Below are 23,468 nucleotides of genomic sequence, written 5' to 3' on the forward strand. Positions count from 1 at the left end.
AAATATTTGGTGGAGTCCATTTTTCAGCAACAACAGAGGTAAAACCAAAACTCTTAAAAGAAAGTAAGGTCAGACTTTGGGTGGAAAAGCCTGAGGTGAAAAAAGATGTGTTGCTGTACATTCAGGTGTAGAAAACCACAGGTCAACTGCAAATGTTCTCTAATAGTCACTGGGCATCAGATCAATAACCCCAAATTCACTGCTCTGCACAAATCACAGAATCCAAAAAATGTTACATGGGAAGAAACGTAAGTTTTTTTTTTTCTTAGAGAAAACTAAGAATGTTAAGCAATATTCTTAGATATCTTTTAAGATATCTTAAAAAGAAATGATGATATCTTAAAAAGAAAGTACAAGTTACTCCTCAAAATTTACAGATAGTAATCTTAAAGCTGAACTGATCTGTCCATGGCTCTTGCAATAGTAACAATTCATTGTAGACCAACATTTAAAAAAATATATTACCTTGTGTTTTGTTTGCCAACTGGGAAAATCACATTATATAGCTCAAGGGAAAATCATTCAATAAATATTATTTTGACTGACTAGCCTTTTTATATGGTAGCAACTAGAGGCTAATGGTTTCTATCAATGGCTTAAAGTTCAAGTTCACCAGAACTCACGAAATTCTCACCTTACTGTAATTTATATTGCCATTCCAGATTACTGGCACAAGGATAGAATTCAAATAATGAAACTGAAATAACTGGCTACCTAGTCTGCAAAAAAGAACCAGCATCTCTTACTGTTTGCACCAGAAATCTCAACTGTATTACAGACTTGTGTGTGTGCTTGGTTGCTCAGTTTTGTCTGACTCTTTGTGACCTCATAGACTATAGCCTGCCAGGCTCTTCTGTCCATGAATTTTCCAGGCAAAAATACTGGAGTGGGTTGCCATTTCCTCCTCCAGGGGATCTTCTTGACCCAGGGACTGAACCTGAGTCTCCTACATCTCCCACACTGGCAGGCAGATTCTCCACCACTAGCATAACCTGGGAAGACCATATTACAGACAAAAATGTTAAAAAAAAAAAAACTGCACTATATTACAACGTGTTTTAGAAAAAAAAATTTTAAGCATATAACTAAAGCATAAAAGATGATAGACATGTTTTACCATATAAATTTTTAAAAACAATATACCAAGTTATTAGACAACTGATGAACAGAGCAAAACCATATGCTACATATACTGACAGCGTGAATGTCTTTAATAAAAAATCAGTCAAAAAGTAATTTCCCTGCAGAAAAACTGACAAAGGATACAAAATATTCCCTCTTGTATGTATAAGAAATACAAATAGCCAACAAACTAGAAAATCTTTCAACCTCTCCTGTAAACACAGAAATGCAAAAGCAAACAATTAGATACCATTTAAAAGTAAACTGAACTGGTGCAGGGTGTAGAAACTGGCACTTCCACAGGGGTGGGAGAGTGGAAACAGGAGTGCACACTGGCAGCACAACCCTGGAGGGCAACTTGACACATGTCTATTAAATTTAACATGCATACCCTTAGCCAGAAAGTTTCATTTTGAGGAAATTCATCCTGCTGAAACAGTCACACAAACATAAAATACCCACAAATGTATTATTCACACATATATTTCATGCTGCTAAGTCACTTCAATCGTGTCCGATTCTGTGCCACCCCATAGACGGCAGCCCACCAGGCTCCCCCGTCTCTGGGATTCTCCAGGCAAGAACACTGGAGTGGGTTGCCATTTCCTTCTCCGATGCGTGAAAGTGAAAAGTGAAAGTGAAGTCACTCAGTCGTGTCTGACCCTCAGTGACCCCATGGACTGTAGCCTTCCAGGCTCCTCTGTCCATGGGATTTTCCAGGCAAGAGTACTGGAGTGGGGTTCATATACACACACTTATCACAGCACTAAATCCAACATACAAGGTTAGCAACAAATTATCCATTACTACAGAATAAGCAGAGAAAAAAGGAACCTTTTAAAATGAAACAATATTAAGTCACTAAAAAGGATGAAACAGACTATCTGTAATAACATGGAAAGATATCTATAATCAAGTGAAAACAAGAAAGTTGCAAACTAGTATATATACAGTACAATCCCATTTTTGTTCAAAATGTGCTGGATGATATGTCTGCAAACTAGAGCTGGTTGGTTATCTGTCTTTGTAAAAAAGTTTTACTGGAACATAGCCATGCTCCCCAGAGAAGGCAATGGCACCCCACTCCAGTACTCTTGCCTGGAAAATCTCATGGATGGAGGAGCCTGGTAGGCTGCAGTCCATGGGGTCGCTAGGAGTCGGACACGACTGAGCGACTTCACTTTCACTTTTCACTTTCACGCATTGGAGAAGGAAATGGCAACGCACACCAGTGTTCTTGCCTGGAGAATCCCAGGGACGGGGAAGCCTGGTGGGCTGCTGTCTCTGGGGTCACACAGAGTTGGACACGACTGAAGCGACTTAGCAGCAGCAGCAGCAGCAGCCATGCTCCCTGGTGGATCCCGGGTGGCTCAGATGGTAAATCATCTGCCTGCAACTCGGGAGAGCCAGGTTCAATTCCTGGGTCAGCAAGATCCCCTGGAGAAGGAAATGGCAATCCACTCCAGCACTTTTGCCTGGAAAATCCCATGGAGGGAGGGGCCTGATAGGCTACAGTCCATGGGGTCACAAAGAGTCAGACGCGACTGAGTGACTTCACACGAAAGCAAGCAAGCCATGCTTATTTACTGAAAAGAAGACCAAATGACCCACAAAGCTGAAAATACTTAACATTTAGTCCTATAAGAAAAAGTCTGCTAGTCCCAATATATACCAAATTAATTGACATTCTCTCTCTCTGCTCTTTTACTTATCTATGGCGCATATTTCTGTAATATTTGAATGCTTTTATTTTTTATAACCAGAAATAAGTAAAAAAAACATTTCAGATCACTGGTTAAATACCATGTGGCCATTAAATGATGCAGATATATATTAACTGACATTGAACTAGCTCCACCATATATTTTAAAATATAGTTTAAAAGATACCATGTGTATGAGTCTCATTTTGCTCTTGTAACTGAGTTGTTACATACAGCTACCCAGCATAGAACATTGAAATTAAAAGACGCTTACTCCTTGGAAGAAAAGTTATGACCAACCTAGATAGCATATTGAAAAGCAGAGACATTACTTTGCCAACAAAGATCCGTCTAGTCAAGGCTAGGGTTTTTCCTGTGGTCATGTATGGATGTGAGAGTTGGACTGTGAAGAAAGCTGAGGGCCGAAGAATTGATGCCTTTGAACTGTGGTGTTGGAGAAGACTCTTGAGAGTCCCTTGGACTGCAAGGAGATCCAACCAGTCCATTCTGAAGGGGATCAGCCCTGGGATTTCTTTGGAAGGAATGATGAGGAAGCTGAAACTCCAGTACTTTGGCCACCTCATGCGAAGAGTTGACTCACTGGAAAAGATTCTGATGCTGGGAGGGATTGGGGACAGGAGGAGAAGGGGACGACAGAGGATGAGATGGCTGGATGGCATCACTGACTCGATAGACATGTGTCTGAGTGAACTCCAGGAGTTGGTGATGGACAGGGAGGCCTGGCGTGCTGAGATTCATGGGGTTGCAAAGAGTCGGACACAACTGAGTGCCTGAACTGAGCATAGCACAGAACAGCTACCTTTAAAAATATCAGTTATTCTGCTCAAGCAGAGAAATTTTTTTCTCGTTCCAAAAGAATTGCTTCTTCACGTTTCTATCAGTGTCCTTGGACTAAACAGAATGCAAAACAATGTAACATTTAATCTGCACCTGCCACTAGTACTGCCATCTCAGTTTATACCAACTCCATCTCTGCTGCTGCTGCTGCTGCTAAGTCGCTTCAGTCGTGTCCGACTCTGTGCAACCCCACAGACGGCAGCCCACCAGGCTCCCCCGTCCCTGGGATTCTCCAGGCAAGAACACTGGAGTGGGTTGCCATTTCCTTCTCCAGTGCATGAAAGTGAAAAGTGAAAGTGAAGTCACTCAGTCGTGTCTGACTCTTCGTGACCCCATGGACTGCAGCCTACCAGGCTCCTCCATCCACGGGATTTTCCAGGCAAGAGTACTGGAGTGGGGTGCCATTGCCTTCTCCGAACTCCATCTCTAGTCAACGATATTTGATTCTCAAGAGCCAATGCAGACTAACCCTCATCACTTCATAAAAATCATCATAAAGAGAATAAAAAAGTGTCCAGGGTATTCCCAGATAAAAATAGTTAAACTCAATAAAGGCACTTAAACCTTTGCTGATTCTAAATAGTCCATCAAAACAGTAAAGGTGATTCTTTTTCACGCTCTTTTTTATGCATACATGAATGAGGCCAAAGATAACAAGAAAGGAGACAACAGCAACAAAATTCCAGAAGCTGGAAAGCAAATGGATGAGACCTGGGGCTTCCCAGGTGGCGTCAGTGGTAAAGAATCTGCCTGCCAATGCAGGAGACCAAGAGACGCAGGTTCGATCCCTGGGTCATGAAGATCCCCTGGAGAAGGGCATGGCAAACCACTCCAGTATTCTTGCCTGGAGAATTTCATGGACAGAGGAGCCTGGTGGGCTACAGTCCATGGAGTCAGAAAAAGTCGGACACAACGGAGCACGCACCCACAGGGGAGAAATGGCTACCTTGTGTCCTAGATAACTGACTTAGCATACCTGAAAAACTTGGATCTTGAAACAGAAACCAAAAAACAATTGAAAAAATAAGAGAAAACAAAGAGCAATTCATTTTTCTCCATAGAAACGCAGCCCAAATGGCCCAGAAATTGCTGTATCAGGTACTAATGAAAATAGGAGTAAAAAAGGAACCAAAAACCGAAGGACTGGATAAAAACTGATTTATAAAGAAATCTGATTGCTAAATTTTCTCTACCACTCCAAACTGGGCAATGGCCCCTCCACCACTGCAGAAAATCTTGAGAGGCATTTTTTGAAGCCAGTAAAACAGCTGAAGGCCTGGGCACCACACTGAAAACTGGAGGAGGAAGTCAGAGTTCTCATAGTGAGTACTGAGGCCACTCCTCCCGCCGCACCCTTTTCCCCTGGCTCAGAGAACAAGTGTTCGCTCCCATAACACTTGGATGCATAGATGTCCTACAAGTGTTGGAAGAGATTGGAAGCCCTTCTCTAAGGAGTCTGACCAGCTCAAGAGAAAAGACCTAAACATACTGATATTCAATTCAGTTCAGTTCAGTCGCTCAGTCGTGTCCAACTCTTTGCAACCCCATGGACTGTAGCACACCAGGCTTCCCTGTCCATCACCAACTCCTGGAACTTGGTCAAACTCATGTCCATAGAGACGGTGGTACCATCCAACCATTTCATTCTGTCATCCCCTTTTCCTCCCACCTTCAATCTTTCCTAGCATCAGGGTCTTTTCAAATCAATCAGTTCTTCACATCAGGTGGCCAAAGTATTGGAGTTTCAGCTTCAGCATCAGTCCTTCCAATGAATATTCAGGACTGATTTCCTTTAGGATGGACTAGTTTGATTTCCTTGCTGTCCAAAGTACTCTCAAGAGTCTTCTCCAACACCACAGTTGAAAAGCATCAATTCTTCGGCACTCAGCTTTCTTTATAGTCCAACTCTCACATTCATACATGACTACTAGAAAAACTATGCTGCTGCTGCTGCTAAGTCGCTCAGTCGTGTCCGACTCTGTGCAACCCCATTGACAGCAGCCCAGCAGGCTCCTCTGTCCCTGGGATTCTCCAAGCAAGAATACTGGAGTGGGTTGCCATTTCCTTCTCCAAGAAAAACCATAGCTCTGACTAGATGGAACTTTGTTGGCAAAGTAATGTCTCTTTTCCATATGTTCTCTAGGTTGGTCATAGCTTTTCTTCCAAGGAGCAAGCGTCTTTTAATTTCATGGCTGCAGTCACCATCTGCAGTGATTTTGGAGCCCCAAAAAATAAAGTCTCTCACTGTTTCCACTGTTTCCCCATCTATTTGCCATGAACAGACACTGATACTATAATTAAAAAACTGGGGCACTTCCCAGGTGGTCCAGTAGTTAGGAACCCATCTTCCAGAACAGGGGATACGGGTTCTGTTCCTGGTCCAGGAGGATTCCACATGCAGCAGCAAGGCAGTTAAGCCCGTGCACCACAACTACTGAGCCCACGTGACGCAACTCCTGAAGCCCATGCACAGCAACAAAAGACCCAGCACAGCCAAAAATCAATTCGTTAATTATTTTTTAAAAAGGGAAAGAAAAATTTAGCTGGCCTTTGTCCCAGGATCCTGGGAGGCAGACTCTGAATGCCAGGAAGTTCCTGGCTGATTGTCTTTGTTATTCATGGTGGGCCCAAGGAATTGCACTTGATATTAACATATTATTGACCAGAGACGGATTAGCAGGAGGGGCATTAGTTTCTGCAAAAACCACCCCGGGTCAATAATGTGTTAAACTGGGACTCTTGGTGCACCCTAGATAGTGTGTACCGAGGTGACTCAGAATGGGGGCAAGCCATACAAGACCCATCTTGTGAGCAGAGGGTAAGGGCTTTCCAGTAGGCGAGCAGTGAGGGAGACTGGGAAATTGAGCTCAACCACGTGGCTAATAACTCAATCGATCATACCTCCACAATGAAACATCAATAAAAACTCTGGACATCGAAGTTTCGGTGGGCTCACCTCACTGACAATGCTCTTAATACTGACACACGCTGACATGCCAGGAGGGCAATGTGTTCTGATTTCATAGGGAGAAAACAACAGAAACTTCGCACCTGGAATCATCACAGACCTGCCTTGTCTCTCCCTTTGGCTGATTCTGATTTCCATTCTGCTGTAATAAAACTGTAGTATAGTACTTTCAGTGAGTTCCATGAGCTGATCTCATGCATCATAAACCTGAGAGGATAGTAGGAACCCTGGAACTTGTAGAGAGCTGGAAAAAAAGTGGAGATGATATGAGGACACCCAAACTTACGGCTGGTGTCTGAAATAAGGGCAGTATTGTGAAGGATTATGCCCTTAAACTGTGAAATTTGGCCAAGAGTCGGACACGACTGAGCGACTTCACTTTCACTTTTAACTTTCATGCATTGGAGAAGGAAATGGCAACCCACTCCAGTGTTCTTGCCTGGAGAATCCCAGGGACCGGGGAGCCTGGTGGGCTGCCGTCTATGGGGTCACAAAGAGTAGGACACGACTAAAGCGACTTAGCAGCAGCAGCAGTAGCAATAATCAGAAGTCATTGTAAATATTAAGGATACTCCCAAACAAATGACCCAGTCAGATCTTCTGAGTGAACACCACTCAGCAACTCAGCATTTCCCATCAAGGTTTTAGTGTCTCACTCTTTAAGAACACTTCAGAAAAGTTATCACTAATTAACCTTAGGGAAATTAAAAAAAACGGAGCTCTTAGCAGTTAAAAATGAAAGAGACAAAATGAAAAATTCCATACAGAACTGAAAATACAGCTGAGGAAAAACTTCAACAAATAAAGCAAAAAGACAAAAAGGTGGAAACTAGGAAAGCAAATAAAGGGGAATTAGTGGAAAATTCTGAAAGAGATGGGAATACCAGACCACCTGACCTTTCTCGTGAGAAACCTGTATGCAGGACAGGAAGCAACAGTTAGAATTGGATAGAACAATAGACTGGTTCCAAATAGGAAAAGGAGTATGTCAAGGCTGTATATTGTCACCCTGCTTATTTAACTTATATGCAGAGTACATCATGAGAAACACTGGGCTGGATGAAGCACAAGCTGGAATCAAGATTGCCAGGAGAAATATCAATAACTGCAGATGTGCAGATGATACCACCCTTATGGCAGAAAGTGAAGAAGAACTAAAGAGCCTCTTGATGAAAGTGAAAAAGGAGAGTGAAAAAGTTGGCTTAAGGCTGAACATTCAGAAAACGAAGATCATGGCACCCGGTCCCATCACTTCATGGCAAACAGATGGGGAAAGAGTGGCTGACTTTATTTCTGGGGGGCTCCAAAATCACTGCAGATGGTGACCGCAGCCATGAAATTAAAAGACACTTACTCCTTGGAAGGAAAGTTATGACCAACCTAAACAGCATATTAAAAACCAGAGACATTACTTTGCCAACAAAGGTCCGTCTAGTCAAGGCTACGGTTTTTCCAGTGGTCATGTATGGATGTGGAAGTTGGACTATTAAGAAAGTTAAGCACCAAAGAATTGATGCTTTTCAAGTGTGGTGTTGGAGAAGACTTTTGAGAGTCCCTTGGACTGCAAGGAGATCCAACCAGTCCATCCTAAAGGAGATCAGTCCTGGGTGTTCATTGGAAGGACTGATGTTGAAACTGAAACTCCAATATTTTGGCCACCTGATGGGAAGAGCTGACTGATTTAAAAGACCCTGATGTTGGGAAAGATTGAGGGCAGGAGGAGAAGGGGACGACAGAGGATGAGATGGTTAGATGGCATCACCGACTCAATGGACATGGATTTGGGTAGACTCCGGTAGTTGGTGATGGACAGGGAGGCCTGGCGTGCTGTAGTTCATGGGGTCGCAAAGAAGTCAGACACGACTGAGCGACTGAACTGAACTGAGAGGACAAGTTCAGAGGGCCCAAATGTTGAATAACAATTCCTAAAAGAAAGAATGAAAACAATGTGCAGGAAAAAATCAAATAATTTTGGAAAAATATTCCAGAATAAAGGACGTAAGCTTCAAGATTTAAAGTGCCCGCTGAGGTTCCAGCACATGAATCTATACCAAGGCACATCATCAAGAAATCTCAAGACAACAAGGTTCTACTTCATAGCACAGGGAACTATATTCAACATCCCGTGATAAATCATAATGGCAAAAAAATGAAAAAGAACACATGTATATATATGTATGTGTTCTTTTATATATATGCTGCTTCTTAGGAATTCACAGATGTTCTGCAATTGACGATCTACAGTAATGTGAAACCCCTGGAGTAGGAAATGGCAGCCCACTCCATGTTCTTGCCTGGAGAATCCCATGGACAGAGGAGCCCGGCGGGCTACAGTCCATGGGGTTTGTACAGAGTTGGACACAACTGAAGTGACAAAGCAGCGGCAGTGAAGTGACAATCAGGAAAAATGCAAATATGAACTAGGGATGACCACAGCACTGATTATGCAGGAAAAGTCATTGTATTAGGGATACATACAGAAATATCTAGCAGTAAAATGCCACATTTTTTATAATTTAAATATTTTCCAAAAATTGGACAAAGCAAATATTGCAAGATGTTAGAATTGTTAAGACCTAAGTGATGGATTATTTGGGTATTTATCAGGTTTCTATTTTTCAGTACATTTGAAATTTTTCATAATAAAAAGTCAAGACAAAATTACTTTGTGAACACCTGTGCATGAAGCAGTGCATTGGATCTCCATGATTACAATTAAATGGGGACAGGATGAAGAGGAGAAAACCAGGAATATTCTATGGTTATCTTACCATATCCTGCCATAGAAGCGCCATTCTCGACATCCATTGTGTTCTTATTTTCCTCTGCTAGGGCTTTAACATATTTTTTGCTTAAATCTAGTATCTGCTCACGTAACTTGACACTGCTTTGATGTCTTGGTCGTTGAAAAATATAGTGCAGTAACATCAATCCCCAAAGGAGTCCAAATACAAGCAAGAGTAAACTCAATTTCTGGGACATAGATTTTCTTGAGATTGTAAAAACCATTTCTGAGGAACCACACAGACTCAACTGAAAAATGGTACCCAGAGGCAAGTCACCAAGCAATCAAGACGTGAAAGAAAAAAATCTCCTCCTCTAGTGTATATTCTTCATCTTCAGCAAGGTTGCCGCCAACTCACAATTAACTCTGTAAAATTGAGAAGAAAAAAGGCAATTAGTCTTAACTATATCAGTAATAGAATAAACAATGGTAGATTAAAGAAGAGATTGTACAAATAGTTTTCATTTAGAATTGTATTGTCTTCTTTTTGATAATTTTCTCTATCACTAAATAAGCTTCCTAGTCTTTTATCAGCTCTGTTTTCACAGCTCTTTAAAAATTTAAACTAGAAATAAATGTCAGTTCATTAGAACTACCTGAAAGAAACACCGCCATGGTCATGAAACTCTGAATAACTTCTCATTGTCTGTAAATAAAACAATGAATATATAAGATTTAGAGATATCAGTCTCTTCAAATACAAGTCACCAACCTAAATGTGTGAAAGCAATTCCTCCTTTTCCTTTAAAAAAAAAAAGTTGATTCCAAAATGAAAGTCAGAAATAGGAAAGGTGAAACAGACTGGAAGATCAAAACAGCTGACTGAAGAACAAAACAGAACCCACAGTAAGCATGCCAATGTCACTAGAAAATACTACTACTGACAACAGGTAATCTGAAAAAACAACCAACCTAAGATGCCAAATAAGTCATAATTTCTAAGTTTGTACTTTTAAGTATATGCCAGACGTGACAAGCACTAACTTCCTTTTTTTTACCTTTCCAAAATTTACAATTCTAAACAGGAATGTATTTTTATAATTTGAGGAAAAACTGAAAAGTTATACTTCAGTTTTTAAAAGAGATAAAGTAACAACAATCAAGGAATCATAAACAGCGTAACAGTAATAATGTGCCCAAATCACCAAAGGGTCCAATGAAGAAAACTCTTCAATTATGTCTAACGGGATAAAATTCTTCAGGGAGAAATATACCTAGAGTCCAAAAAATTTCATTGCACAGCTTAATGAAAATAATCACTAAGAACGTTTTAACTTCTTAAAGTAGTATGGGCAAATAAAACACACTAATTCCAACCTACTTAACTGAAGTAATAAAATCTAGTTTGAGGATAGTAAGACTAGAAATGAATATAGCATCAATGAAGGTAAAGCATTCAATCACTCTCAACACACATTTATGAGCCAGCATATATGATAAGCAGCAGGAAAATCCTGTTTTGCCCTAGGAATTTGATTTCTAGCATAGGTGCTTTCAAACCTTTTTGAAAATAAATTAAGAAAGTATTTACTCAATGATCTTATACAAAATATCAAAATATAAAACACATATAATCAAAGTTTTTTTTTAGCTAATGCATGTGTGTTGAGGTATGCTTAAGGGGGAGATCTACTGCCCAGCCAATTTTGGTTCAGAAAATTCCCATTCTTACTTTACTCCACCCTGCCACCCAGTCCCTGACACACATTCAATAAATTCTGGAGCTTCAAGGTTTGAAGGACACCCATCTACTCTAACTGAAGTATATTTATCTTTCCAAACCTCACTACAACCAAGACTACACCACCAACTAGGTATGTTAATAACTATGTAAAGCAATTAAAAATTAAGGAATTAACTCATTTTCTAATTTTCTTCTACTTCTGCTTTTTTCTTCAGTTACCATGCACACAACAAACTCCTTCAGAGTTCACTGAAACAATATCATTAATATCAATATTGGATTACTAAATTTTGTTTAACAAAGTAAAGTAAACATCACCTAATATTTTTTTCTACAAAGATTTTTACACTTAAGTTCAGAAAAAGTAGAAATTCTGGGTTCCCAAGCAAAATTTAAAAACATTCTTTCACATATATAAACCTTCCTTCACACATCTTTCCAGGTGCTATGTCTTTTCAAGCTTGACCTGAGTGCTAGATTATCCAACCCAGTACCCAGTGGAAAAATCAACTGGGAATCTGTCCTGAAGCAGTCACAGCAGGGTTCTAAAGGTGGCGTGCCCACAAAGCCAGAAAAGTGACATCACCAGAGAATAGAGAACATAGACCTGAAGGTATTTTGGCAGATGAAGGTTAGAGCCTAGAAAGCTCTAGGCTACTATACCTGTCCAAGGCCACAAAGGAAGAGACTCAAAACCAGAAGCAAGAGGATACTTCAGTTAAATAACAGCAACAATCATTACTACACTTACTTACTTCATACCAGATTCTACTCTAATCTCCCTACCTAAATTAGCTTATTTAATCTTTACAATATCCCATACTAATAATATTCTGACTTGAATACTTGAACAGTTGAAAAAACTGAAGCAAACAGACATTAAATAAGTTGCCCAGTTCAAGAGGGTGGGGACATATGTACACTTATGGCTGATTCATGTTGATGTATGGCAGAAACCAACACAATATTATAAAGCAATTATCCTTCAATTAAAAATAAATAAATTTTTTAAAAAGAGAGATATATATCCTACATTAAAAAAAAAAGTTACCCAAGATCAAACAACTAGATAGTGGGAGAGAGAGCAGTCAAAGCTCAGGCTCTTAACCACTGCCCTCTTTTACAGCAATGGCATTCATTAAAAGAGCAGCAGCAGCAACCACTGTGGTGAAAGTACTGAATCCTTATCACCGGTCCAGACTGAAATAAACACTTTACAAAGGTTATTTCATTTAATATTTATATAACCTCAAAAAATAAATGTTGTTGTTCCCACTCCAAAGATGACTAAAGTAAGGCTTTACGAGGTTAGCCTGCTTAAGATTTTTTAATACCCAGGACCACTCACTTCATTTGCCTCAACTTTGACAAGGATCACCAAGTCCACAAATTCAGAATCTGTATCTCCATTCAGGGTCTCTTCTTTCCCTTAAAAGGGTCCTTGCTGCTTCTGCTGCTGCTGCTAAGTCGCTTCAGTCGTGTCTGACTCTGTGCGACCCCAGAAACAACAGCCCACCAGGCTCCCCCGTCCCTGGGATTCTCCAGGCAAGAACACTGGTGTGGGTTGCCATTTCCTTCTCCAAAAGGGTCCTTAAACCCAGCCATATTAGAACTCCTAGGTTTTATGAAACTCCACAAAAGTAACAAATCCCAAAACTGTAAATGGCATTAGGAAGAGAACAGGAGGTTCATGGGTAAGGAAGCCGGAATGACTAGGGAAGGAGAATAGTTAAACCCAGGGAGCCTAACCCATAAGAGGTAAAATCCCTCCAAGGAGGTACAAGCTTAAGGATGAGAGGCTGGGGAGTTTTCTGGTGGCCTAGTGGTTAGGATTCTTGGGTTTTCATTGCCATGGCCCAGGTTCAATCCCTGGTCAGGGAACTGAGATCCCACAAGATGCACAGTGCAGCCAAATAAATTAATTAAAAAAAAAAAAAGGAATGACAGACTGCTCAGCATCATGAACACAAACTCTGCTTAGAGGCAGTACCAACACCAGACACAGCGAGAAAATCCTGGGAGGAGACAAGGCAGAAGCAGGGCTGAGGAGGGTATGTCCCCGGAGTAATAAATCCCGGGGAACAAGGAAGCCAAGTTTCTCAGTTTGAGGGACCCAAAGAAGCTGCAAACATTAAATAAAGAACCCCCCTTTTGGTTCTATACTGTGTATGACCCAACTGTACCACAGATTCAGAAAAGAGGCTGTCATGAAACGTCTCCGTAGCCTTAATTCTACATGGAATGTGTCTACTCACCATTGCCTACAACAAAATTAGAGCAGACCATCTCAGAAGGAAGTGTGAAAATTATACACTGTGTAACTTGCTTGTGTTTCTTACATGGTTTTCTATAGAGATAAGAAGTTTTACTATGAAAAGGTTTTGTCTCTGGGAATAGCAAAGAGATCAGAAGTTGGGAGCAGTTAATCCCTCAAGACATGAGAGAACTACAAAAGGACACCAAGGAATAAACAAGTGTGGAAGACACCCTAGAGCCTTCTCTAAGCTGAAATGATGCCCCAGAGCCAGCTTCTGCATGACAAAGAGCTGAACAACTCAACAGCCCATGAGGATTCTCCACAGTGACCCAAGAAGACCTGAAAACTGTTACCTGAGAGTTCGTTTCCACAAGCTACTCCAAGCAAGCCCAGCAGAGGTGACTAAAATACCAAAAAGAATACACTTCTGCTTTTGGTCTCTTCTGAGGGAATACTTCACATTAAAACCACCTGGAAATTTTTCTTTTTTTTTTTAATCCCAGTGCAGAGGAGCCTGGAGGAAAACCAGAATCCTAGCCACCAGACCAGCAATGGCTAGAGGCCAGAAGCTACTTCTCCCTGGAACTTTGCTCCCAGTAAAAAATACATTTATCACAGAGGCAGAAACTATAAATGCAGGTACTAGAGACATAGCACAAGTGGGAAAGCACACAGAGAAGCAAGGCAGAGACGTACACCCGGAGCAAAAAGGGTACAGGCACCCCCTAGTGAGGAGGAGCCCCATAAGGAGGCGGTTAAGTCATTTATATACCTCAGTTCTTCCCCATCTTTGTCTTCCTTCAGGCCAATTATTTGGTTTTTTTCTCCACACTTGACCTACCCTGGGACCCTGCCCTTGGTGCCCACACAACCCCCAGCCAATATGGATCTCAAAGTGAAGGCTTCTGGGAGAAGCAATCCTCTTTATCCCCTGACTTTTGACCCACCCACAAGGAGCCTTTCTGCGAATGTGTAGCATTTCCCTTGTCCCAAAAGAGCGGGGAGTAGAGATTCCTTAATCCTTTACTCAAATGGGTTTTGCCCCTCTTTGTCCTTGTCATGACTATTACCTTAAGGTGTTTACAAGAGACAAAGACTGGCTATTTACCTTGTTTCTGCTGTTACTTCCATTTTGGAGAGCAAACAGGAAGCTGACTGTAAATTCCTCAACTGCAGCCCATCTAACTCTTGTCTCAGGAAATGCTAGCAGTTCTAAGTATCAGGCCTGAAACCCACTTTTTCTTGCCCCATGAAATGCAAACAGGAGGACAGTTGTAAACGTCTAACCTGGAGCCCTTCTATCTCCTGACTCATTTCTGTGCAATGTTCAAAGTTGCAAATGGCAGAGAACTTGAACACTGAACTCCCCAATTTTCCTTTGTCCTTCAAGTACCAGTTCAGCTCCTGAAAGGCCACCTAAATCAGGACAGAGACAATAGTTAGAAACCTAAAGGCCTGCACTGTCACTGGGGACTTATGGCTACAATCCAGCATAGTATTCGTCCTCCACCCACACAGTCTAAAACACAAAAACTTTTCAATCTTAACTTCTAGGCCCCCTATATTAATTTCTTACTAATTACTTTAAAAAGTAAAACTTCAAATACGTCCCAAGTAACAATTGGAGTTTTTAAAGGCAAAAATAAAATCATTATGGAAACTGAGCAGGCCCCAGTGGGGACCTCCTGGATACAAGTCCTTTCTCTGTCCCCTGTTTCTTGTTTTTAGGGAACAGACTTCATTCAGCCTCCTAGACCTTTCCTGAGTTCCAAAGGATAGAGTCAAATTGCTAATCAGCAAAGTAAGGGAATGCAGAAACAAAAAGAAAGAGTCAAGAAACAACAGTGCAGTGATAGGGACACTTCCCCAGTGGCCCAAGTGGTTAAGATGCCTCGCTTCTGCAGGCGGCATGGGTTCAGTCCCTGGTCAGGGAACTGAGATCCCACATGCCACATGGTGCGGCCAAAAAAAACAAAATAGTGCAGTGTTGAGGCACGGTCCTGGTTCCTCCCCAAAGAATATCCACAACACACCTCTGAGTTCTTCTGCAGGAAAAGTCCCCACACAGGTAGGAGATGGTAACTTCAGGCTGAGCACAAGATGACCCTGTTACCTCACCACCAACCAGTCAGAAGAAAGTCACACACCATACAGCCCTCATCCCAAATTTTGTCTATAAAAACTTCCTCCAAAAAATGGACTTTTTGAGCATTATCTGTCCCAGACAACTGATTCCGTTCAGGGCCCCACAGGCCTCTGTGTCCCCCATTTCTTTGATTATAAGAAACCACCTTCATTCAGCCTCCATGCCCTTCCCTGAGTTCCAATGGGGCAGATACAAGCAGATGTTAATTAGGGAAGGGAGAGCACATGAAACCAGGGAGAAATAGTCAGGAGCAGCTTTGGGGCAAGGTCCTGTTTCCCCACCTAAGGATACACACAATGTCTTTAAGCTATGGTATGCTTCCCACAAGCAAGCAGACTCCAGACCAGCTGGACCTCAAGTTTGATGATGGTGACTCCTACCTACCTCACCACCAACCCTTCAGAAGAATACCCACAGAATGACCATACCCTCCTTAAACATTTACTATAAAACGTATTATCTTCCCCAAGTGAGAATACATTATTTCGAGGGCAGGAGCCCACTGTCTTCCGCCTTTGCCTGGCAAAGCACTAAAGCCATCCTTTTCTACTTCACCAAAAATTCTGTCTCTGAGATTTGATTTGGCACCAGTGTACAAAGAAGCTGAGCTATCAGCATCACAACTTGTACGGCACCTTACAATAAACACTGTACTTTCCTTCCCAACAACACAGGGTCAGCAGATTAGCTTGGCTTTACTGCATGTGGGCAGATCACAGTTTTGGTTCAGTAACATATTAGCTTCATCATCATTATTTTGACTTAAGAGAGACAGACTTCTGAATATTTTTAGGATTCCCAGGGGAAAGTTCTCACCCAACTGCAGAAATTACAAAAGGAATTACACTCCATATGGCCCAAAAGTAGAAAAATTAAGGAGAGGAGACACACTTAAAATGAAGTATCTGTAAAGTACTAGACCTGAAGAAGGGCAACAGAATATGCTCCAAGTACCATCATCTCCAACTAAAGTACTGCCGCTACTTCAAGTGACTTCCTAGATTCTTCTCCAACCCCACTTCAAGCCACCGTCCTCAGAGCAAAACAAGCCATGATCTGAATAGTCACAATTTTAATTTCTTCCTCCAAAGGAAATATGCAAATTGTCAATAAGCACATGAAAAGGTACTCAAACTACTAATCTTCAGGGAAAAGCAAATTCAAACCACAATGAAATACCACTTGACACCATCAGGATGGCTATGAAGGGCATCAGAATGTGTCACCCCAAAATATCCACTTTGGTATAAGGATTATTTTCAGCCGAAGATAACTGAAAAACAGCAGATGCAGTAAGGCCTCCCTGATCTCCCCCTTTCTACCTGAAAGCAAAACATGAATTACTTACGAGAAAGATGAGAACACTCTTTATCACAGGAGACAGGGCACTGATGCTGAGACAAATCTGTACAAACATACCTTACTAAAACAAATCTTATCTTTCATTAGTTACCCCTATGTATTTACCTTCCCACAATTTACTGACTCCAGAAGCTCAAACTCCTTTTCCTTTGTCTTATCACACTTCCATAATTTATGGCTCTTTGTTTAAATGGTATACACACTCTCAGCACTAACTGCTTCTTTTATTTTTTAAGTTCATTTCTGTGATGTGAACCATTTGTATATGAAACAACCTTTCTCTCCTGTTAATTGATCTTTCGTCAGTTTAGTTTGCTGAGTCCTGGGCACTGAACCTAAGAAAGTAGATGAAAATGTTTTTTCTTCTACAGCAATTATTAAAAACAAAACCAAAACTGTTGGTACAGTTGCAGAGAAATTGAAAGCCAATACAAAATGGTGCAGGTGCCGTGGAAAGCAGTATTGGCAGTTCCTAAAAAAAATTAAACAATTTGACCCAGCTATTCCACTTCTGGGTGTAATTACAAAAGAACTGAAAGTGTTACGGAACACAAGTTCATGTGAGTGATGCATAGTAAGGCCAAACCAAAATGTGGGAGTTTGGAGCAGAGAAAGGTTTATTACAAGGCCAACTAAGGAGAACAGGTGGCTCATGCTCAAAAACCTTGAAGTCCTTGATGGTTTTCAGGGAGAAATTTTCATCGGCAAAATCTGGAATGAGGGCTGTATGGTATGTGACTCCCTTCTGAATGGTTGCTGATGAGGCTAACAGGACGGTATTCCAGGCATCTTGTGCTCAGCTGAAGTTAACCATCCTTATCTGTGTGGGAATCTTAGTTCCTTCAGAAAAACTCAAAGATATTATATATATATTCCTTGAGGAGGAACCAGAATACTACTTTAATTGCTGCAATATAGTTTCTTGATGCTTCTCCTTTGTTTCTACATACCCTTACTTGCCTGATTAGCAACTATTTGAATCTGCCCTTTGAAATTCAGGGAGGTCTAGGAGGCTGAAGCCTTCATCCTGCAAGAAAGAAATGGGGGGCTCGGAAGGGCTTCTGTCCCCAGGTGGTCCCCGCTGGGTCCTGCTTGGTTTCAGAAGCAGGGACTCAAAGAGGAACTTGTACAGCCATGTTCACTGCAGCACTGTGAGGTGGAAACAACAGGTGCACAGCTGAATATACACACAATGAAATATTCAAGATAAAGGAGAATAAAATTCTGATACATGCTACAATATGGATCAGAATTAAAACCTTAGAGGCATTGTGCTAAGTTAAAGAAGCTAACACAAAAAGACAAATATTATATGATGCCACTTGTATAGGCACCTAGAAGTTAGTCAGAGATAGAATGTAGAATGGTAGTTACCAGAGGCTAGTGGGAGGAGAGAATGGAGAGTTATGGTCTAGAGTACAGAGTTTTATAAATACTCTGGGACGAAGAAAAACTTCTGGAGATGTAAGGCAGTGATAGGAAGGAAGGAGGTAGATTGACTCCTGGGCTAACACAGAGCTAACATATGACCCTGCAATCCCACTCTGGGGCATACATCCAGAGAAAACCATAATTCAAAAAGATACATGCACCCAAATGTACACTGCGGCAGTATTTACAACAGCCAGGACATGGAAGCAACCTAAATGTTCACTGATGGATGAATGGATAAAGAAGATGTGATATATACACAGAACAGAATATCGCTGCTGCTGCTGCTAAGTTGCTTCAGTCGTGTCCGACTCTGTGTGACCCCACAGACGGCAGCCCACCAGGCTCCCCTGTCCCTGGGATTCTCCAGGCAAGAACACTGGAGTGGGTTGCCATTTCCTTCTCCAATGCATGAAAGTGAAAAGTGAAAGTGAAGTCGCTCAGTCATGCCTGACTCTTCGAGACCCCAGGGACTGCAGCCCACCAGGCTCCTCCGTCCATGGGATTTTCCAGGTGAGAGTACTGGAGTGGGGGGCCATATATTACTCAGCCACAAAAAAAGAATGAAATAATGTCATTTGCAGCGACATGGATGGACCCAGAGATTGTCATACTGAGTGAAGTCAGACAAAGAAAGACAAACATCATGTGGTATCACTTATATGTGTAATCTTAAAAAATGGTACAAATTAACTTATTTACAACACAAGAAAGAGTCACAGATGTAGGAAACAAACTTCCAGTTACCAAAGAAAACTCTTCAATGGTTTCCCACTGCACTTGGAATAAAATTAAAACTATTTACTGAAACCAAGTAGGACCCAGTGGAGCACTCCTAGGTACAAACGCCTTTCTGTGCCCCCTATTTCTTGTTTGTAAAGAGAAGGCTTCAGCAGGTTCACACAGATACTGATCACAGAAGGGAGAGAACGCAGAAACAAAGGAGAAGCCGTCAAGATACAACAGTGATGAGCACACGACTCCTGGAGTTCCAGGTTTCTGAGTAGGAGCTGCCCATTCTCCTTTCACGCTTGTTGCAATAAACCTTTCCTTGCTCCAAACTCCCATTTTGGCCTCTTTGGCCTCACTGTGCATGAGGCACACAAACTTATGTTTGGCAACATGGCCATAGTCGAGAAGGTTCTGCAGAGCTGATTTCACCATTATCTCTGTCTGTCCTAATCTCACACCACTTTCCCCTTGCTCACTGTACTACAGTCAAGCTAGGCAAAACACACCAAATTCTTTCTGAACTCAGCAGCAGTACAACTGTTATTCCCTTGCTTGAAATGCTCTCCCCATGGCTTATTCCTTTTCCTCCTTTAGTATTCCTCCTTTACTCAAATGTCACCTCTTCAAAAAGTAGCACTCCCACTCCTACCCCACCTTCAGCCTCAAGGTACTCTCTATCAATCTCCATACAAAATTACATACAGTAAGATCCTGCCTCAGTATCTGCAGGGGTTGGTTCCAGGGCCCCTAATGGATACCAAAATCCAAAGATGCTCAAGTCCTTCTTATAAAGTGGTATATTATGTACATATTACCTATGCACATCCTCCTGTATACTTTAAACCATTTCGAGATTACTAATAATATCTAATACAAATGTAAATGCTATATGTTGCTGCTGCTACTGCTGCTAAGTCACTTCAGTTGTGTCCGACTCTGTGCGACCCCATAGACGACAGCCCACTAGGCTCCCTCGTCCCTGGGATTCTCTAGGCAAGAACACTGGAGTGGGTGGCCATTTCCTTCTCCAATGCATGAAAGTGAAAAGTGAAAGTGAAGTCTCTCAGTCATGCCCGACTATTCACGACCCCATGGACTGCAGCTTACCAGGCTCCTCCGCCCATGGGATTTTCCAGGCAAGAGTACTGGAGTGGGGTGCCATTGCCTTCTCCGAAATGCTATATGTTAGTCAGGTCCGATTCTTTGTGACCCCATAGACTGCAGCCTGCCAGGCTCCTCTGTCCCTGGGATTCTCCAGGCAAGAATACTGGAGTGGGCTGCCATGCCCTCCTCCAGAGGATCTTCCCAACCCAGGGATCAAAACTGAGCCCCTTCCATTGCAGGCAGGTTCTTTACAGTCTGATCCACCAGGAAGTAAATGTGATATAAATAGTAGCAAATTCAAGTTTTAGTTTTTGGAAGTTTCTGGAATTTTTTTTTCAGTATTTTCAATCCACAATTGATTCCACAGATGCAGAATCCGCAGATACAAAGGGCTAACTATGTTCTATCTTTAAAACCTTAAGTTATTTTATCTTCCTAAACCCTAAAGTCTCACTTACATCATGGAGATAACAGTACCTACCTAACACTGGTGAGGATAAATGACATCTTATACTACTAATGTCAATAAATATTAACATTTATTAGTAGTATCAGGTACTTACACAGCAATATTGAGTAACTTGAGTTAATACAGGGCATGTTTTACTAGACGACTTCCCAGGTGGCGCTAGTGGTAAAGAAACTGCCTGCCAATGCAGGGCACATAACAGATGTGGGTTCGATCGCTGGGTCAAGAATATCTGCTAGAGGAGGAAATGGCAACCCACTCCAGTGTTCTTGCCTGGAAAATTGTATGAACAGAGGAGTGTGACGAGCTACAGTCCATGGGGTCGCAAAAGAGCTGGACACAACTGAGCGACCAAACAATTAAGATGACTTAATAGCATGTCATTGATGAGAACAGTTCCTCTTCCATATGGCCTAAAATGAGACTAGAGTATCTGTTTAAATGCCACCTGTATGAGAAGGGTCTTAAAACCTTATAACCTTATTCTAGTCCACTTTCACCTCCTTCTCTCACATCACATTACTTTATACCAACTGAGGCTTGTTTCTTAAAGTCCCACGTGCCTTAAGGGCAAGAGTAACATGCCCTACACTGCAGCCATAACTTCCACAGAGCCTGGAGAACAATCAGCAGAAATTTACTTTAAGCACACCCTCAGCCTAACCCCACCAACTCCCCTGAGCACCAATGTGACCTCCCTGCAGTGTTTCTGAGGGGCAAAGGTGCAGAGGAGAAGAGAATTTCAAGATCAAATTACAGTCAGTTGAGTTCCACATCCACAGATCCAACCAACTGCAGATAGAAAATATTTAATGAAAAGGAAAAAAAAAAGAAAATATTTAATGAAAAGAAATTCCAGAAAGTTCCAAAAAGCAAAGCTTGAATTTGCCATGCACTGGCAACAATTTACACAGCATTTGCATTGTATTAGGTATTATAAACTATTGAGAGACGGTTTAAAGTATACAGGACAATGTGCGTAGGTTATTTGCAAATAACATGCCATCTTATTAATACATAAGGGATTTAAGCATCCCAAAGATTCTGGCATCCATGGTCACAGGGCAGTAAAGGTAGAGGTGGACCTGGAATCAATGCCCTGCAGATATAGACACAGATACAGAGGGACGACTGTATTTTCAATTACCTGAGCAGAAATCTGATTTAATCTTCTCACATTTCAGATGTAGGAACTAAAGCTCAGAGATGTTAAGTGTCTTGCCTAAAATGGAGGCAATGAGTTAGTAGCAGAAACTGTATTGGCCTTGAACACAGGTCCTGACTCACTATTTAGGTTTTTCTCTATACCACACTACCTCCCCTACCTCCAGGAGAAAAGACTATAAGTACTAAATGAACTATAATATTAAGTGGACTTTGTCTTTTTTGTTTTAAAGGAATGTAACAAGAAAACAGTAATGGCAGTTTAGGTCAATGATACTAAAAGTTCTGAAGATATGTAGTTTGGACTATTCTTTAAACTATCAGGTTAGCATATTAAAGTTTCAAATATGTTGATTCACAGAAATCAAAGTATTACAAAGTTGCTACAGGAAGAACTTAAGAAATTGTAGATCTTTATTTTTTTAACATAAGCAAAAGAACTAGAAAAAATATACAAGGTCTTCTGGATGTAGGTATCTTCACCATGATCAGCAAATACAATGATAAGAACACATTTCCAGAAAAAATAAAGGGAGGGTGGGGGAGGGATGACGCAGAAAGAACTGTATTCGAACACAACCTTTACTACATACAGTTTCATTTAAGCCTGAAAGACCTTGGTTTATTCATTCATTTGCTCACTTATTCATTCACAATATTTATTAAAGCACCTACTATGTGCCGGGAACAGGAGATGTGAATGGAAACAAGCCAGGATTCCTGCTCTTCTAAAGATTATGCTTTAGTAGAAGTCAGATAGTAACAAGCAAACACAGAAACAAGCTAATTTCAGCTTGCAATAAATTGCTACAAAGAAAACAAACAGAGAGACTGAGAAAAAATTAGAATTTGGAGGAGCCAAATGAGCTATGAGGTCAAGGAAGGAGGTCTGACCTGAGGAAAGAAATGGAAGTATGAAGTCTGGCTCCAATTTCCTTCTAACCAAAACCTTGAGAATTCTAACCAGAATCTTGGGAGGAGACAGTAAATTCCTTTTTTCTATTCTCCTCAGTACAAACATATGAGAATGAAAGGAATCCCAATCCCCACATGGAATGGCCTGGTTTGGAGAAACTGTCCAAAATGAACAAAAGGAAACCCATAAGCAAAGAAAACTCTGTATTCCCTTTTCTTATGAGAATGGCAGTTTCGCTGTTTGGTAACATACGAGCAGTAATGATCTGACGTGGTGGTCTTTACACAGGAAAACATTTTTTTTGACCTTTTCTAATATGAAAAGGGCAGTGCTACCTGGCAATGTGATGGCATGTTAATTTGTAATTGCTGTTAAGCATTTTAAATACAATTTTTCAAACTCCAAAATATTGCTCGTTACAAAATACTAAAGTAGAAAAACAAAAAACACGGGGACATTTTTTCTGAATTTATATATTTATTGTATTACAGACCTTAATATATTCACTCCAATTCACAAGATTTACACATGAACAAAGATTTTTCAAAGCTCTTGCCAAACAGCAAACATGCTGCTGCTGCTGCTAAGCTGCTTCAGTCGTGTCTGACTCTGTGCGACCCCATAGACAGCAGCCCACCAGGCCCTGCCGTCCCTGGGATTCTCCAGGCAAGAACACTGGAGTGGTTGCCATTTCCTTCTCCAATGCATGAAAGTGAAAAGTGAAAGTGAAGTCGCTCAGTCGTGTCCAACTCTTAACGACCCCAGGGA

The 23,468-nt window shown here is 41.3% G+C and overlaps 1 protein-coding gene across 4 annotated transcripts in view; it reads right to left on the reverse strand.

Annotated features, from left to right (window-relative positions):
- Window positions 1-23,468, reverse strand: part of CCDC126 (coiled-coil domain containing 126) — a 42,517-nt gene that overhangs the window by 14,488 nt on the left and 4,561 nt on the right. For 2 of the 4 annotated variants that reach the window (XM_027539914.1, XM_027539911.1), the window contains one exon: window positions 9,422-9,801. In XM_027539914.1, the coding sequence (XP_027395715.1) occupies window positions 9,422-9,659 (238 nt within the window). In that variant the 5' untranslated portion in view covers window positions 9,660-9,801. Of the gene's footprint in view, window positions 1-9,421; window positions 9,802-10,031; window positions 10,082-14,663; window positions 14,790-23,468 lie in introns of those variants that run through there. The other 2 variants (XM_027539912.1, XM_027539913.1) reach the window with 2 other exon arrangements.

Source organism: Bos indicus x Bos taurus, chromosome 4, assembly GCF_003369695.1.
Source record: "Bos indicus x Bos taurus breed Angus x Brahman F1 hybrid chromosome 4, Bos_hybrid_MaternalHap_v2.0, whole genome shotgun sequence".
Lineage (NCBI taxonomy): Eukaryota > Metazoa > Chordata > Mammalia > Artiodactyla > Bovidae > Bos > Bos indicus x Bos taurus.